General features: G+C 41.7%; 1 protein-coding gene across 2 annotated transcripts in view; it reads right to left on the minus strand.

Moving 5' to 3' along the window:
* Window positions 1-1,196: 1,196 nt before the first annotated feature.
* susd6 (sushi domain containing 6) overlaps window positions 1,197-17,960 on the minus strand; it is a 35,343-nt gene continuing 18,579 nt past the window's right edge. For both annotated transcript variants that reach the window (XM_039781657.1, XM_039781656.1), the window contains exons 3-7: window positions 7,288-7,482; window positions 6,586-6,780; window positions 6,276-6,414; window positions 4,487-4,959; window positions 1,197-3,554 (exon numbers count right to left, since the gene is read on the minus strand). In XM_039781657.1, coding sequence (XP_039637591.1) covers window positions 3,529-3,554; window positions 4,487-4,959; window positions 6,276-6,414; window positions 6,586-6,780; window positions 7,288-7,482 — 1,028 coding nt within the window. In that variant the 3' untranslated portion in view covers window positions 1,197-3,528. The remainder of the gene's footprint in view (window positions 3,555-4,486; window positions 4,960-6,275; window positions 6,415-6,585; window positions 6,781-7,287; window positions 7,483-17,960) is intronic.

A 17,960-nucleotide genomic window follows, 5' to 3' on the forward strand; every position in this document is an offset into this window, starting at 1 on the left:
AATAAGTTCACAGTATATACAAATGATATCTAAGCATGTAAGCAAGTACAAGTATGTTGAAATTGTGCTGGAGTACAGTACTTGAGTAAATGTACTTATATAGTTACATTCCACCACTTTTAGAGGAAAGTATTTTACTTTATACTTCAATACATTTATTTGACACTAATAGTTAGGCTACTACTTTTTACTTTAAATGCTGTATTTCAATACATGTTTGCCTTATTGTTTGTACATAAGTTTGTAAACACAAATATGACATATTTCCTGCAACTAACAAGCACAGTTTTCTGGTCTCTGACGGAGGGTGACACTGCAGAACACGAAAAAATTTATTTATATTCTGAAAATTCATTTCTAATTCTGACCACCAGGTGTCAGACAGACACCATATTACTGCACAGAGGTACAGAGAGGAAGAAAAGATCACATACTGTACAGTAGTTATCGCGTAATAGGACTCAGCAGCAAAAACAGTATAACAGCAGGACAAAAGACAATAAACCACAAGTTCAGCTAGAAATAACTTTTTTTTTCATAATTGGAAGCATACAAAATTGGCTTTAAGAAGTCATTTACTATGGCTTTAGAGCTCCTCAGGCAGGTCGTTCTGCAGTCTAATCAAACACAGCAGCATAATTCAGGAAGCAGTTATGAATCAGTATTCAAAATTAATAAACCAAAACGACCTTTGACCAGGAATACATGTACTTTCCCTTTAGACTGGTAAATGATTGCTTTTGAAATGAGCAGATGGAGTAACAGTAAAGAGTTTTTATAGTGATCTCATAGCTGGTAGTATCATGAAGTAGTACAATGTGACTGATGTACTATACCATAAAGCTAAGGCAGACTATAAATAGCTTTGGAGTTATTACAATGATTACTGGTTACACAGTGCCATGAAGTAGGTTACTGCATTCATTCCAGCGGATATAAAACACAAGCAGGATTTTCATTGAAGGTTCAGATCTTCCGGGATCTAATCCAAAGGAAAACGTAATCATATTCTTTTGACTACTACAAGCAGATACACGTAACCGTGGCTGATAGAGCCGTGAAGTGTCTTGACGTTTGCCCTAACTTTCAGTCTGAAAATGTGTACTTTATGTCAGTTAGATCAATCATCATCATTTTACACAGTAACGCAGAGGACAACAGTCAGACATGAGCTTAAATAATGACACATCACCTTCCACATTCAAAAGAAAGCTTTAATTAGAAAGTTATATACACACTGTAAAATTAAATTAAACTTTATACAAATATTAAATTACTATCTTCACACCCACTGCCATGTACAGAGAAAAACCAAAGCTGAAAGCATTTGAAACTAAAAATCAAGATGTGTATTTATTTTATCTGTTCTTTTCAGGGACGCAACACCGTACAACAGTGCTTCTGAACGTGAAGTTAATTTCAGTTTTCTTTTTTTTTACCCCATTATCCCATTATATTTTAATGCTTTGTAGCAAAGGAGAAGCAACGGAATAGTGAAATATAGGTACTTGTAGGTTCATCATCATCATCATCATCATCATCATCATCATCATCATCATCATAGTAGCTGTAAAGCTAGGGGAGGACAGAGAGGAATGGACATTCGTTTAGTCGTGTCCACAACAAAAGTAAAGTCGTTGCTAAATACACAAAGACAGTTTTATGCATAGAATAGAAAAGAACAGAGTAAGGCCATTGGGGAAACAGAATACGTTGCAAAATTGTAAAGCAACCAACGCAGAGGCTTAAGATTATACAAAAAAAGAAGAAAAGAAAATGTACAAGTCTAAGGCAACATTCTGTTTGCATTAATAATGTAGCCATTGACAATGACAGACAGCTACAAATACCAAAGAAAATGGAGATGGGTTGTTCTGGTTTTTTTTTTTTTTCTGAGCAGTTAAGCTTGAAGAGTAATTCTCAGGATCCCTCGGAGTCATGCTGTTTCCAAGGTGACCAGCTCAACCACCAAAGCTTTTCAACTAGCAATGAAAACAGAGGAAGATTTCTAACAAAATGACGTGATTCTCTCTTAAATTTGCACTTGGCGTTAGGAGGGTGAGTGTGTGTATGTGGCGGTGGGGGGGGGGGGCGCATTTCACTGCAACCAGTTGCAGTTGTGTCAATAATGCACACAAGTCTTCGGTTCACTGTGAAGGTGGGCGAGTGCCAGTACCAAGGGGACTTGTGTTTTCCAGCCATTCAGCAGAAAATGATAAATATTCTAGCTTGAGAGTAGATAAATAATACACACATTGTGTAGTGGATTCTTTGCCTGAAGTGACGCTGGTTTGTTCAATTGACTTATTCAATGCTGGGAGGGGTATTTTCCTATGGTGAAAGACAGGGACATTGTGAAGTCAGTCTCTGATCTAAAAGAGACGAAAATCAGGAAATGGCTGTATCGAGGCCTACCATATGTCCTCTCCTTCCTAGCTGACACACACACGCACGCACTCAGATTCAGCAACTAAAAGTAAACTGGGCCACACACCAATAAATACAGTGGGGAGAAAAATAATCACAAACAATCTTAAAGTTTAGCCATGTTGAAAGAAAACCCTCTCCTCAGCTTTCAGACAAACTGTGACATGTGTCTCCCTCTCCTTATACAAGTAAGATGCATAGCGCAGTCCTGGAACCACATCACCAATCAATCCCACTCATGCGACAGAAGGAGCACCTTCCAGATACTGGGTGCAGCTGGCAACAGAAAAGAAAGGAGCGGGTTTTTTTGTGTTTTTTTTAATAGTTGTGATATGGTGCTTCATAAAACTCTGCGCTCTGCTTTTAGCTCTCGTGAAGTGGTTCTCAATCCCACTAATCCATATGCTAGACACCACCCGGATACACAGAAAACTAGATTGAGAGAGAAACAGAGAGACAGAGGAGGCTTCATGCTTCATTCAGAGTGGGCCACCGTGCTGTGACAGCAATAACTCAAAACAACATGCAGCATTCACAAAGCGGGCTGCAAAAAAAAACCCAGCCGTCACTCACAAATTTTCAAGTACAGCGGGAAGACGATTCTGTGCGCCACAGCGTCAGGAGCAAACATCACACAGTTTTTTTTCTTCTTCTTTTTATCCACAGTAATCCCAGACAGTCGACGTGTCTCGACTGCTATAGCCTTCTCTGATGAAGCCTCTGTGAGCAATGTTTATATAGAGAACTACACCTGGTAGGAGGCTAGTGTATGGTAAAACATAGCCTATGGTACACAACCGTGACTCAGTATGTATGTTTTACATATACATAGGATCTACAGAATTTATGTTGAGCTGGCACCACTTTGTTTTACAGGCTTGTCTTCAGTTTGATCAAGTAGCCGGGTCAAATGGTGCTCTGCGTGGGTAGCAATGGCAGAAGAGGTTGCATGGGGAATGGGGCATAGTTCTAGTCTTTTCTCTGCTGGCCGCTCAGGGGAGTTTGGTGAAGTAGGTTGACAGCCACAGTCAGTCCTGGTCAGCAGTGAGAGATAGGGAAGTAAAGGCTCTGCTGCTGAGGCTGACAGCAGGCTGGGAGGCTTCATGCTTCCTTCAGAAGGGGAATATCTGCAGGGGAACAGAACAGGCAAATTAGACCACAGCAGTTGTTCTACACTCTATTTACCCACCACACTGTCATGCAATCCATTACATCACCAAAAACAATTAAGTGTAACTGGATTTCATGTATGTTTACGTCATGAGAAGTCCATTTTGGCAAATTGTCATATTTTGTCCCCGGAGCGGTTGTACACTACTGTTTTTTTACTTGGACTGCTGTACCCTGTCTTCACAACAAATGTACCCTTAGGTACTAATAAAGAAACCTAACCGAACACATTCTCTGACTAAGATCTTAGCCTATATAAGACAACACTGTAGGTTGTACTAAACAGGCTCCTAATTGGCTATTTATAACACTATTCTCCAGAAAAAACACTTGTGTCTCAACATCTTGCACTGTTCATCATTTAAAATGGGTTGGGGTATTTTATACAGAAAGTTATTTTATAAACCTAATTTGGGGTAGGCTATTTACTGATTTAGTGTCTCGAGCAGTTCCTGAGTCTATACAATACATAACATTGAAAATCGGCTGACATTTGTATTCAAATGTAGTGATTATGCAGGCCAATGAAATTAGTTTCTATACTAGTCCTTAAACGTTGTGTCTTGTTATCAGAGCAAGACGGATAAATCCGCAGATATTTGCTCACTGCATACTGTATGTCTGCAAGATATAAGTAATATGAAATTGCAGTAGAGAAATGCCAAAGATGTGTCTGAGATAATTGTGTCCACCAAAGTTCAAAGTTCACTGTTCTACTTAGGTGTGTGTGTGTGTGTGTGTGTGTGTGTGTGTGTGTGTGTGTGTGTGTGTGTATGTATGTATGTATGTATGTATGTATGTATGTATGTATGTATGTATGTATATATATATATATATATATATATATATATATATATGCTGCAATATTGTTATGAACACATTTTTTTACCATCAGAAAAGTCATCCGTAGAGGTGACAGAAAGCAGACTGTGCTGGTCGCTACTCTCAGAGTCTCTACGGAGAGGTAGGGGCCCTGCGCATGCACCCCCAGGGTGCTCTCTAGCCCATGATGATGAAGAAGAGGAGGAAGAAGGGGCCTGATGAACCAGCACTGTCTCTGCATGACGCCGCGAGGAGAAGGATGACGAGGCGGATGTGGATGGGAGACAGAAGTCTAAGTCTCTGTGGTGGCGGGTTCTGCTGGGGCCTTGGCCTCCCGTGGCCCCCTGAGGAAGACCCTCGGAGAGCACGATCGGGACTCGACACTCTGGAGGAGCCGGAGGAGGTGGTGGGGAAGGAGGAGGGCCCGAAGCACCACAGGGTCCACCGCTTCCATATACAGCCTCTTCGTAGGAGGGCAGCGCCACCTGGACGCCCTCAACCATGATGGAGCTGGACTGGCCTGAGACGCCCTGCTCCCTCCTGATGGACAGAGCGATGAAGAAAAAAGTGAGATGAGAGAAGGACGAGGTAGATCACGACACCAGGCTCAGGTTGATAGGCATGTCATGTGTGTTACGTGCCGCAGCAGAAGCTCTTAGAGGAGGTGATTTGGGTGGCCTGTGCAATCCCTTTATAGCAGGCTGCACTAAGCCCTCAGGCCCACAACACAATCAGCAAGAGTGCCAATGAGCATTAGATCACACCATCACAGAGGCGGTTAGTGACTGTGATGGGATTAACTATTTTCTCAAACTTTTACTTTAATTTCTCAAGTATTTAGGAAATGCCAACTTGATAAACTAGTTGGCCAGGTCTTGTGCGTCTTACGAGGACTTGGTTATGTAACTAGTTCCAACCAAAACTGAATAAAAAGGTGTGTCCACGGAAAGAATGATTGACAAAATATGTGGTGTCACTTTATTGGGTGGTGCCTTTACAGCACCAGCTATAAAAAAAAAAAAGGGCAGTGTTCTTCTAGAGTAAACAGAACTAAAGCTCTAATGAGTTTCTGGCAACAACAGGTTGGGTAACAAGAAAAAGGCTGATTAAAAAAAATCCTTTTCAATATGTTCGCAAGTAAGGGTCAAGTGGGGCATATACATTCTCTTTATGACAAAGGGGAAATGTTGTCTCAAAGAATATGACGATATTTTATTGAGCTATTTTTTTTCATGTTGTCTGGGGAAGTGTCAACTTCCCTCGAAACAACTTCACAATGGAGTCCATTACAGTAAGTCAGAGGATCAGACAGGTTTAGCAGGCAGGATATCTGTACCATTTTGTTTGGAAAATGCTCTCTTCTATATTAAACAATGCAATGGTCTAGCTCAGCCATTTAACAGCTTGAATTTCATGCAACTCAAAACTTTTTACCCTTCAAATATATTGCAGACATACAGTAAGAAGATGACTGTGTAAAAACATGCTGAATGTGAATGTAACTATGATTTGCATTGCATGGAAAACTCATTCAAAATTAGATATTATAACATAACAATAAGCTAAAGCAACCAAAATAAGATCTGGGATGGGAGAAACTAGAATCTTTACTACAGTCTTTACTTTTCTTGAACAGCAGTTTATAGCAGCACTAATAACTGCTGGCATGAGGTAGAGACCAATTGTGTCGGCACTGTTCTCACTGGGGAGCAGTTATTGTACTGTACTCCGTGATCAACCATTTGATATTGCTAATGAAATTTAGAGTGTGGAGTTGGAATCCAGATATGGTGGAATTTAACATTTGGCATACACAGTATTTGGGGTGAGAATACAGTAATGTGTGTGTATCTTACCTGCTGTGATGGAAGGACTTGAGTTTTGGCTGTACAAGAACAAACAGCACCACTAACAGCAGGATGAGAGCCACAGAACTAGCTGTGGACGCCACAATAGACAGAGCAGGTATACCCAGCGGAGAGCTCGGCTCTTTGTCTGAGGGGCACAAGAAGAGACGTTGAGGAAGTGCAAATGTGCTTCACAGATTTAGATTTACATTTTCTGCATGAAGTGTGTGTGTGTGTGTGTGTGTGTGTGTGTGAGAGATATATATACATATGTGTGTGATATAATACATAAGGGTAAAAGTTAGCTGAGGTAACAGACCTTGTGTGAGTCGGCAGCTAATCTGCATGGGGCCGTCCCACTCGCCGTTCTGACAGGTAAGGAACTTGTAGTCTCCCTTCAGAGCGTAGCCCTCGTCGCAGAAGTACTCGATGACGGTCTTCTGGGTGAGCCGGTGGCAGGGAGACGGGTGACAGCGGTAGCCCCCGTTCTCTGGCTCAGTGGGGGGCGAACACACTGGGAAGAGACGAGGGAACGGAGATTTTCACAATCGGGGCGGTTGTTTTTCCGAAAAGGTCTATTATTTCTATTCGTGGTCAGGTTTGATTCTTGTGGTTTCAATGCTCATATTTTGGGTGACATTTCCCAGTGTTCCCTTCTGGCTCTCAAGGACAATCCTCACTATTGGTGTTGTGATACTGTGCGATATTGAACAGACGTGATATTTCAGTTTTGATGCAGTCCTGTATTGAGGGCACTTGCTCAGCATCAGAAGTTTACAAAGCGGTCTTTCAAGAAGTGAGAATAATAAAATTCCACAAACTTGACCATGAAATGTTTCTAGTAGCATGAAAGCCATTGCAAATGAATCATTCCAGTTTTAATAAGTGAGCTTGTGAGCATACTCAGCCAAGAATGACCTTTTTAAAAAGCTGAAAAACAGACCATACACCACTTTATCTTGTATTCAAAACTAACAGTACACTAAATGATGTGTGCTATGTCATTTTGAGTCTTGCTCACCGCTGCTTCTGATGCAGAGTGGAGGTTGATGGGACCAGGCACCAGAGCTGGTACAAATGATGGTGGTGGTTCCATCTGCGGTGTAGCCAGGCTCGCAGCCATAAGTCAGCAGGGTGCCCGGGGGAAAAGAGCCCCGGTTAGCTTCGGTCTGGTTCAGCAAGTCTCCGTGCTGCACGCCGGGTGGCCGCGCACAACCTAAAGACACAGAAACAAGTGACAAGAGTAAGATGTGAAGCTTCTTCCCCGAGGCTGAACTTATGATCATTTACTCCTTATGTGAGGAACGACCAGCTTCAGGCCAGCAGACAAATTAGGATCCTGAACCATATTTTAATAATGTAAGGTAGCAAGGTAATTATAAAGCATGTAAGTAAGCTTAGTAGAGTTAGAAACTGCCTGTAGACAAGAAATGTAAGATCTTGATTTTCAATTGATGCTGGGATTTAAATGTATTACAGGCCTGCTTGGGGGAACGAGGACAATTTGTCTCACAAGTGGCCTGGTTCTTGGATGAATAATGTACCAATATTACGTCAAATAAACAGTATTTACGATCATCACTATTGGTGTTTGTTATGGCTGGCTCCATCACAATCTAATAAGGGAACCTTGATCATTTTAATACAACATTAATGTGGTGCTGCTGGAATACTGTGCTGTACTATCATTTGGCTGACATAAACCGTCTGCTGGTCTCCGCTGCAGGCAGCTGCCACTGGGTTAAACAACTTTTCACAGAGAAACTCTGTCAAGTTGACAGGTTGGGCTGATAATTAAAACTCTGGAGGTATTGCTACTTGAAACTAGGCTGCATTTTTAGACAGTTGAGGGAGAAACACTGTATCTATCAACACGACAAGTTAGGCAGAGACAGCCATGCTGTGCAGTACAGAGAATACCTGAAGTGCTTTCAGTGGATTAAAATGTCACAAGGACTTCATATAGATCTAATTTCTCTCGATTATCTCCTGCTCATTAAACGGTCTTCATCCCAGGCCAGTATTGGGTCTATCTGTCCAGTGGTGAGAGAAGGATCTTCAGCGAGGCTCATTTTCTTGGCTCTAATGACACACTTGAAGCTTTAAGCCAGCCAATAAAGACAGGATGAGGCAGAAGCCCTAAAGTTAATTGTGCTTTGATCCACCTTCCCACGCTCCATCTATGATGTTGCAGTGTCACGCCAGCTCCTTATCTGAATGTGCTGCCGCACTCCCACAGCTCCAACACTGTATACTAGAGCTGCACGATATGAGGAAATTATCTAATTGCGATTATTTTTTACTGATATTGCGATCGCGATATGATTCACGATATTGGAGGGAATGATCGTTTTTGTATCATTATTCTCATGTTCATTGAAAGAAATTGAAATGATTATAGTGTGATTTTTGCGAGGATCTGTAACAAACAAAGATGTTTTTCTTTAGTCTGTAGGATAGGATTTGTAGGCCGGGATGTCTCTGCAGCGCCACAATACTTCATTCAGAACGGTTTGACACATATTTTGCCATCAACAAATATTGCGCCACCCTGCGATTTGGATATTGCACTATTGCAATTTCAATACACCATCTAAATCCAGCAGGTCTGACATAACATTAACACCTGTGTAAACTGAGACACGACAGCAGGAGGCTGACTTTGCTTTCAGCATTACTGATCTTCGAGAATGGCCAACAGACATACCGATTTTATTACTATACTAATCTGGATCATCTGTAAAGTGGTTATGCAAGATTTTGGGCTTGGCTTCAGTGGAAATGTTTTTCAATACCAACTCTTAATACTTAAAACCCAGCTGGGCCTTTATGTACAAATTAAGTCTCTTTTATCTGTACATCTTTGATTTATTAAATGGAATTATGTGTGCAGTGATTTGTCTCCGTAACAAGGCGCAGACATAAGTACATTTAAAACACTCCCACAATAAGGAACATTAATAACGCCATCAACACTGATGACCATTTGGCTCATTATTTAATCCCTGGTCTGAGTATTTATAAAATGATATTAGCCATGGTCTGTTGCAGGGTCTTATCGCTTGCTTGACATAAACAAACACGCCAACACTGCAAATGTGTCTTGCTTCTGTGTGTGTTTAGAGATTGAAAGAGAGACTATTTCCACAGCAGCGCCTCTAACATCCTCTAATCTCCGGGAAGAAACGTCGCTCTAAGCTGGCAGCACAAGATTAAAAGCAAACACTCAAATGTGCGAGGCCCCGAGCCCCCCCTCCCCTTCAGAATAAAAGTCCCCTTGTTTTGTTAGTTAAAAGCTTTTATTATGAAGCAGCAAAAATCAGGAAATGTTGGGTTTTCATCAGCAGTAACTTAACATGACTTCTAGAAGCAAAAAAAATAAAGCAGATATAGAAACTTAACTTCAAACCACAGAGATTCAGTTAGAAGCTACAAACGCACTGAGAGCTGAACACACAGACTATTATCAACATCTCTCTCTCCTGCACAGATCCCAGCGACCCTAGACATACTTATTTCAGCACGCAGACAGGCTGAAGGCAGCGCTTTTTATTAGCCATCGCACATTTCTAATGATTTATGTGAGAGGAACAACTGAAATGTAAACACACACACACACACACACACACACACACACACACACACACACACACACCCTACAGGTATGTGCAAACGCAAACGACGTAACTAAGAGCGAGGAAGCGAGATCCGATCACAAGTGGTCACTCAAGACGCATTTGGAGACACATTCTGCAGCCAGGTGGGAACACTTGCACTTTGAGGCGTCCACTTCGTGATCGTGATTTAACACCTGTTGAACGGAAAGGGGGGTGTGGGGGGGGGAGGGGTTTTAGGGGGGGGTAAAAGGATAAAAGGAGGAAAAAGAAAAAGGGGGGGGGGGGGGGGGGGTTTGAAAGGAAAAGTATAAATGGATGACCCCAGGATGGGAGGCAGGAGGGGACAAAAAGGCCTTAGGGGCCCGTTTAGGACAATAGCCTCTAGCCAACAGCCACTGTTATGATCTTTTGTGGTGCGCTGGAGGCAGTCGATACAGCTGCAGAAGACAGATGAGCGTTAACGGCATTCATTATCGGACTTTGAATTGCTTTATTATCTGCAGGATTGTCTCAGAAAAGGCATGTGCATTTACATTTCTTTTTCTTTCATTTTAATATAAAAAAGTATACAGCTACAGTACACATGCCATGCATGTAGAGCTCTAACAATTTCAAATGTTGCTGTACAATTGTCTCAGAAATAATTGCGACTAACAATATAATTCTCTCTTTCAGGTATAATTAAAAAGAATTTATTTATTACTTTTTCAAACAAAATTTTTTTGAATGAATCCCAGGATACATATTTTGGTTATATCATTGTTATGGGACACCGATATGTAATAACACAGCACATGAAGTAAACAATGCCTCTTTATTATCATAAAATATTGTTGTTTTTTTGCTTAAATGAACATAAAATTGACAACAGAACATTTATCCCCATCAATAAAAAGAAATAAAGCATTCCCTGCATTAGCGCTAAGAAATGTTTCAGTGTGAGGCTTAACCCACTCGAGGGTTCATTCTTACAGAGAGAGCAGAGGTCATTGAAGTCTAATCAGTCTAAACGAACCATGAAGACAGTAAAATGTCCTTTCAGAAACACAACAAAGCAGGCTCTCCCTCTCCCGCCAGTAAAACCTTGTGCTACAATCCAGCCAGTTCAATCATCTGAGTTTTCTAAATGGCATTTGCATCTACTGCTCTTACACAAGTACTAGCGGTTAGAAGGTATTACAAAATTCCACAACAAGCCTTTACCCGCCATGAAACACACACAGCCAAGTACTTCCATACAGTATGTGGAAGAGCACAATGCACTTCATTTTTACCAATATCTGATATTTGTATCGTATTTTATGTTACCACTTTTATGTTACTATGCTTGTCCTTATGTCATGTTACTATGCTTGTCCTAATGCTTGACCTAATGGCATGTTTCATACTATTGGAGCTAAAACATTTAGTAGTCAATTATTTAATGTTTCTACTGACAGAAAAATAATTTTCAACTACTTTGAGAATCGTTTTAGTAATTTTCCAAGTAAAACTGACATTTTCTGATTCCAGCTTCCTAAATGTAAGAATTTGATGATATGTTTTGTCACATACATTAGTAAACTGAATATATTTGTGTTGTGGACTGTTGTTTGGACAAAACAAGTCATTTCAATACATCACGTAGGATTCTGAGGAATCAAAATGGGCATTTCTTTCTACTATTTATAGACAAAACGATTACCAAGAAACAAATCTGCAATTAGAAAAGTTAAAATGAACAATGAACAATCGTCAGTTGTAGCCCTGCACTGTATATTGCATATTAGTAGCAACTAACAACACATAGTCCAAATATAGACAATATATGCAAAAATGCTCACACAGATTTCCTTGCACATTATATCCCCTGAGAATAGAATAGAACAACTCATACCTGTCCCATCTCACCTTGAAAAAAGGAAATGAAGACAAAATATGGCAAGATAAAAAAAATGTCAAAAAAAAAGTGGTTCTTAAACTTGGAGCAGTGAAGAATTTTGATTTAAAATCACTCTCCCATGGGATTATACTTGTCAAAAATGTCAAACGCCTACCTTAGAACATGAATGTGAGACAAATATATAAATATATTCAACAACAAAAAACTGGCACAGTTAGACAAGTTACCAGGGAAGTGAAAGGTGAGGTTAGAAAGAATCGAGGGGACTATGAAGAAAATGACAAAGGGAGAAAAATACTGATGGGAAAAGGTAGTCATCATTAGATACACAGGCAGAAAGAGAGGTGGGGGGAGGGAAGAAAGGAAGAGAGCACAGAAAAACGTCAGCATCATGGAGCACTGTGGCCCTGAGCAATTACAAGCCAGAAAAGAGACATGCCGTGGCAGGTCGACCAATAGCCGGCAGCTACAGTACATACCGCACTGTGGGTTGGGTTAGCGCAAACGGAGAGACTCTGGTAAAGGAAAGAATGAATGCTGGTTCAGTATCCAGAGATGGTAGAGTGGTTAAGATTAATAACCTTGCTGTCTCCCTCTTTTCCATCGCCCTCTCAGCCCAGATTGAGTTTTGGCTTTGAAAACACACACAGAGGCAGAGGGGGGGAAAAAAAGACTGATTAAAAGCACTAAGCAATGCCAGAATGGATTTCAGCACGCCATGTTTTGTGCTTATGAGGAAGGGAATGACTCACAGTTAAACACAAGCTGTTCTCCCACTGGACTGAAGAGTTTGCTGAAGAGAAATTTTGACAAATGTTGAAAAAAAAAATTATGACTAAAACAAAAAGTGCCTTGTGAAAGCGAATGGAAAAGGCGAATAAGCAAAACATACTTAATGAATCCCAAAATGACAGAAATGTCAAGTGCATTTGTGTTTAAACAGTGCTTAAGCTTTGGCTTTTACCATGTTGAGTTAAATAAAGTGGACATATAAAAGGTTAAAACTATTAGGAATCTTTTGGGCGCACAACTGTAAGCTGGTCAAAGAGCTTAATTGTTAAAAGGTTGGAGAAACACTTCATGTAGTGGGAGGACTGGGCCAGGACAGAGCGCCCATGAGGCTGATTGCTAATCCCAACATCCAGCGTCTTAAGGCTGTGCCGGAGGAGACTCTGGAAGCTATGGGGGGTGTTAAAATCCCCTGCCTTGCTCTGAAGTGTCTGCCTGGCTGTGAATATCTCCCTTTCCCCATCTGTTACCAATGGCACTCGCCCGCTAAAAGCTGCAAGGAGCGTGGATTGAGGAAAACATGGGGGGACAAGGGTTTTAGCCCCCTTTGCTCAGGCAAATTAAAATTTTAATTATCCTCTTATACAAGCTGGGAGCACTCTAAAGCAGATCAGATACTGGTGACTTCTGCAGCCAGCTGTTTGATTGCTTTATAGAACAATAGGCCATAAAAGAGGGTGGGATTTCCAGTGTGTGTGTGTTCAAGTGTGTCAAGAAGAAGCAGGGGAATGTGTGTGTGTGTGTGTGTGTGTGTGTGTGTGTGTGTGTGTTGTGTGTGTTGTGTGTGTGTGTGTGAGAGAATGTATGCTAAAGAGGAGGGGGGAGGGGGGGGGCCTTGGATTATGCTAAAGACCCAGAGGATGATGATGCTCTCTTTGGCCTGGTAAATATGTTTTTGTTCCTTTGTTGGACCAAGTCCTCTGTTGTTTCGGATGTTTCTGTCATTTTTGGGCGGAGGGTGTTTTTGTTTTTTTGCCACGTTCCCCCGTCTCTCCCGCTAATCCATGGGATTTTTAGCCAAGCTGTTGTTATTAGAGTGCAGTACAATGCAGCAGCAGAGCCCACAGTGGGGTAGTGTTGGAAAGAATGGAAGGGCTCCCAACTCATTTCTGACATTGAGGGAAAGTAGTTGCTCGGGTTAATTTTTTTTGCCATTTTGTGCCTTTTTTTGGACAGCTGACAGTGCAGTTGAGGACATGCGGAGATGAATAGAGAAGGCAATGAAGGAAGTACAGTAGCAACAGTTTTCATATACATTATTTTTCCTAGAAAAGATTCACTGGTTTAGGACTGTGACTTAATATTATGATATTAAACTAAATATATTTGGGTTTTGGAAACAAGACATTTAGGGCTGTCAAAATGAACGCGACAATAATAAGTTAACGCAAATTCCTTTTAACGCCACTAATTTGGTGTTCTACGATATGAGCCTCGGCCCGTTCCGTAGTTGGGAATCAAATATTTAATCAGTTATTTTTCAAAATCCACATGGGCAACGCTTCACATCGCCATAAATATGTCACTTTTAAAGCTTGTTCACTTGTTACTCCCTTGATTTACTTACAAGCAATGTAGCTTTTAAACAGCATTACTGATCTGTTTTAACCGAATATTCTCTGGTCTACGTCAGCTAAAAACACAGAATCCATCAGCGCTGTGGAGATAGGTCTGGCATGGTGAGACTACCAGTAGGCCAACGTTACCGACAACGTTATCTTCACTTCACTTGTTCAACTGACTTTAGCAGTTTGGATAACACACTCAACTGTCCTGGTGTTACAGACTTATACTAACCACAGACAGTCTCATTCAGTAACTCAGCAGTACGTTGCTGCAGTTCATGGCGGCGTGCAGCTGCAGAATAAATATAAGGGAAACACAATGGATATTTGGCTTTATTTTTGGCATAAAAAACTAAGAATTCCCGTCTGGCGGTTTCCGGTGGCGCTTGTACGATTATAGGGGAAACACTGCTAATAGAATATACAAAATGAAGTCAAAGTTAAAGCTTGGTAAAGATATTATACGTTAATCTGGCTTCAATTCCAGTGAAACTATAAATTATTTGGCGAGTCATAGTGCAACTGCAAAATGTGATTTGGTACGTATAAGAGTACTAAGGTTGCTGCACTCACTTTCATTCTTGCATAAACAAAAATCACAGACGAGCTCTCAGTGACATACACTTCACACAGTATGAAGTGACATAACTCTGTACGCTGACCTGGGTTGGGGGAAACGGATCTGTAACATAGGACGCTTAATGTCTGAGTGAGCAATACTTGCAGTGTCATATTCTGCGGTGAGCGAGTGCGAAGTCGTCATGCTGTAACACTGACACACACGCAGTCCGACTCATTTCAGCTTTCATATTCTGTCCTTTCATAACAGCTGGGAACTGACTCAAAGAGAAGAATAAAGCAGATTTTGTTGAACGGGGGCAAAGGTTATGGGAAACAAAATGTGAAAGAAAAAAAAAAAACAGCTTAGAAAGTTGGACTTGTATCACTGTGGGGCAGAAAGAATTCAGAACAAAGATGAAGCCTCAAAGCATGAAACCAATTTTTCTAAAAAAGCACCGTTGTTCCATCTCCAGGGACTCTGAGGGAAGGTGGAGGGACCTAACTGCAGACGAAACAGGGAGGAGGCGGAGGAGGAGGAGGAGGATGAAGAACAGGGAGGCAGTGTGAGGGAGTTGCCGGCACATTTATACAAAAGCCTGAGTACACACAGATACAGACGGACAGTTTACTCACTATGCAAGTGTAGGTTGCAAGGGTCCCAAAGCGCCTTTGTAAACAGCGTGTTTGGGTTGCTCACGTCTCATCCCATCGTTGTTGTGAATGTGTGTGTGTGTGTGTGTCTGTGTGTGTTTGTGTGTGCGCATTGTCAGGGGGTATGAGTGTCAGACAGAGCGGTGGTCACTCATTTCATCACCATACACACTCCTAAAAAGGCCAACCAATGTCCGTATTGTACACTCGGGCCAAAGCCAACAGTGTCATTTCTACAGTAAACAGGAAGTTTGCCAGAAAAAAAAAAAAGAGTCTAACAGCTGAGGGTTCCAAAAGAGCATTTCCACAGAACTTAGCCGTCCGCTCGGCACTCTTCCTGCAGCTGCAACACACAGAATCAAACACACACGCTGCATACACCCAGGGTGAAGGAAGTCTCTAAACAGACAGAAACATCCTCCCTCTCCCCACCCATTCCTCCCCTGCTGTTGCAATGCATTTAGCAAGCCACGTGTGCTGCTATTACACCCCATTGTCCCCGCTCGCTGAGGGATGGGGCACAGGGACAGATTTAAGCAGCGTGTCTCCGAACAGGACAACAGACAACTTTGCATTTGAAGGGTTAAATATGCATGAGAGGCCAAACTGGCTGAGGGCAGGGGGGAAAGTGGGGGGGGGGGGTAGCACCATTGTGTGACCCTCTTTCTAACCCCAAAGATGCAAGCATACACGCACACTCTGCCCTCGAGTAACAGATGGGAGGATGTTAACGAAGGCGAACAGTGAGCTCCCCCTGCTCTCTTCTATCACCCTCACTGCTAAGGACAGCTGGGAGGCAGACATTCCTTCTTCTCAGCTTTCAGAGGAAAAACAAAAGAGAGTGTGGGACCCCTCCTACACACACACGTGCATGTGCTCAGACACACACACAACCACCCCTCCCGCCCTCCTAAAAAACTGTCAACGCAACTGTGGGCTGATCATATTTCAGTAGCCTGGGCCAGCCAGCCAGCAGAGTTATGAGTGCTGAGCCTGGAACATTTGTTGAAGGTGAAAGTCAGGGAGATAATCCCAACCCTGTTTACCAGCGCTGGCACGCTGATATGTTGGTAGTATCAGTGAGGGGAGGGCAGTTTATGTCTGTTGAGAGCTGTATGGTATGGAACAATAACAAAAAAGTAAGACAGCACGACAAAGCTTGACATAGTCTGCAGCTGGTGTTTCTTTTCTGGCAAACTTATCTTTACCGGCATGCTTCGGTTGTTTGGTGAACAGGTTCACTGCAATAGCACAGCACATACTGTACTACAGACAACACAACATCTAGAGCAAAAGCTACTTCAATTGGAGCAGTCATACTGCAGAGAGCAGGACGACTTATAACAGGATTCATGATCTGATTTATCCCTGTAAGAAACAAAGAGGCAGGAAAAAAAAAAAAAATCAAAACCTGTGACGGTGTCCCACGCTTTGCATTATATCTCCAATGACTCAACAATGCAGTCACTGTTACAGCCACCGTCCCCCTAATACAGTCCGACTGAACTTTGATAGAGCGGCTCTAGCAAGTCACATAGAGGGTGAACAAATGGCAGCAAGTGTATAACCTCTTAACACATGCAGGCTGCTCCGCTGAGAGAAGTGGAATGCCATTTGTTGTTAACAGTGGGTTCTTACAAGCTCACATACTGCGTGTTTAGTAGAAAGTGTAGGTTATTGCAGAGTTATGTCACCTCAAAACACACTGAAACTGCTACCAGGAGATTGGCAGCAGTTTCAGTGTATCATAAGGGGAGGCTGATCAAAGGAAGTACTTGCAAAAAGTAAGTGCAGATACCGCAAGTCTGCTTACATTGTTGCTACAATCCACAATTTTTGAAAGACTGCATCGTCTATACACTTTAAAACCGTATCCATTTTTTTTATTCAATTCAGTTTATTTAAGAAGAGGGCACTGCAAATGAATAAAATTAGATTTTACGTTGGTTAAAAATGCCAGAATTAGCCAAAAAGCAATTTTTCATCTGTAGTCCCCTGGCCTCGATGTTAATATTTTAGTTTTTTTAATCTACGATTGCTCTGGGTTTTAGCAACTGCTGTTCCTTATGAACAGAGTTCTGAGCACGTTAACAGTTGACCACACAAAACAGCAGCCAGCAATTCACACAATAGTGTGCATTAGCAAGCGAGACAGATTTCATTCATTTCATTTCCTACGTCAGTTCTACTGGAATGAGTAGAAATGCTAGAATTAGCAACAACTACCTATATTTGGCAGACAACAAAACATTCCCAAGACAAAAAAAAAAAAAACTCCTGGAAAAAGCATCCATTTAGCCTCAAGTAAAAGCCAAGCAAGCCATGTCAAGGCAAGTTTGACAAAGCTTCAAGTTGAGTCAACTTTAGTGAAACCTAACATTTTTACTAAATGACTGGAATTTAGCTGTCAGTAGGAAGTCCATCGGGAGAGTTACCATCAAACTACTGTTTATCACCATGAGGAAGATACAAAGTACTGTTTGTATCACCGGCTAGACTTCCAACACAGTGAACAGTTTGTGGATGGACACACAGACATGAAACTCTATTATCCTCATCATCATCATCTAAAGCCTAAATGGGCCTGCTGCCAGCATAAAAGATGTAGGTGATGTTACAAACGGTAACA

Source organism: Perca fluviatilis, chromosome 18, assembly GCF_010015445.1.
Source record: "Perca fluviatilis chromosome 18, GENO_Pfluv_1.0, whole genome shotgun sequence".
NCBI classification, from domain to species: Eukaryota; Metazoa; Chordata; class Actinopteri; order Perciformes; family Percidae; genus Perca; species Perca fluviatilis.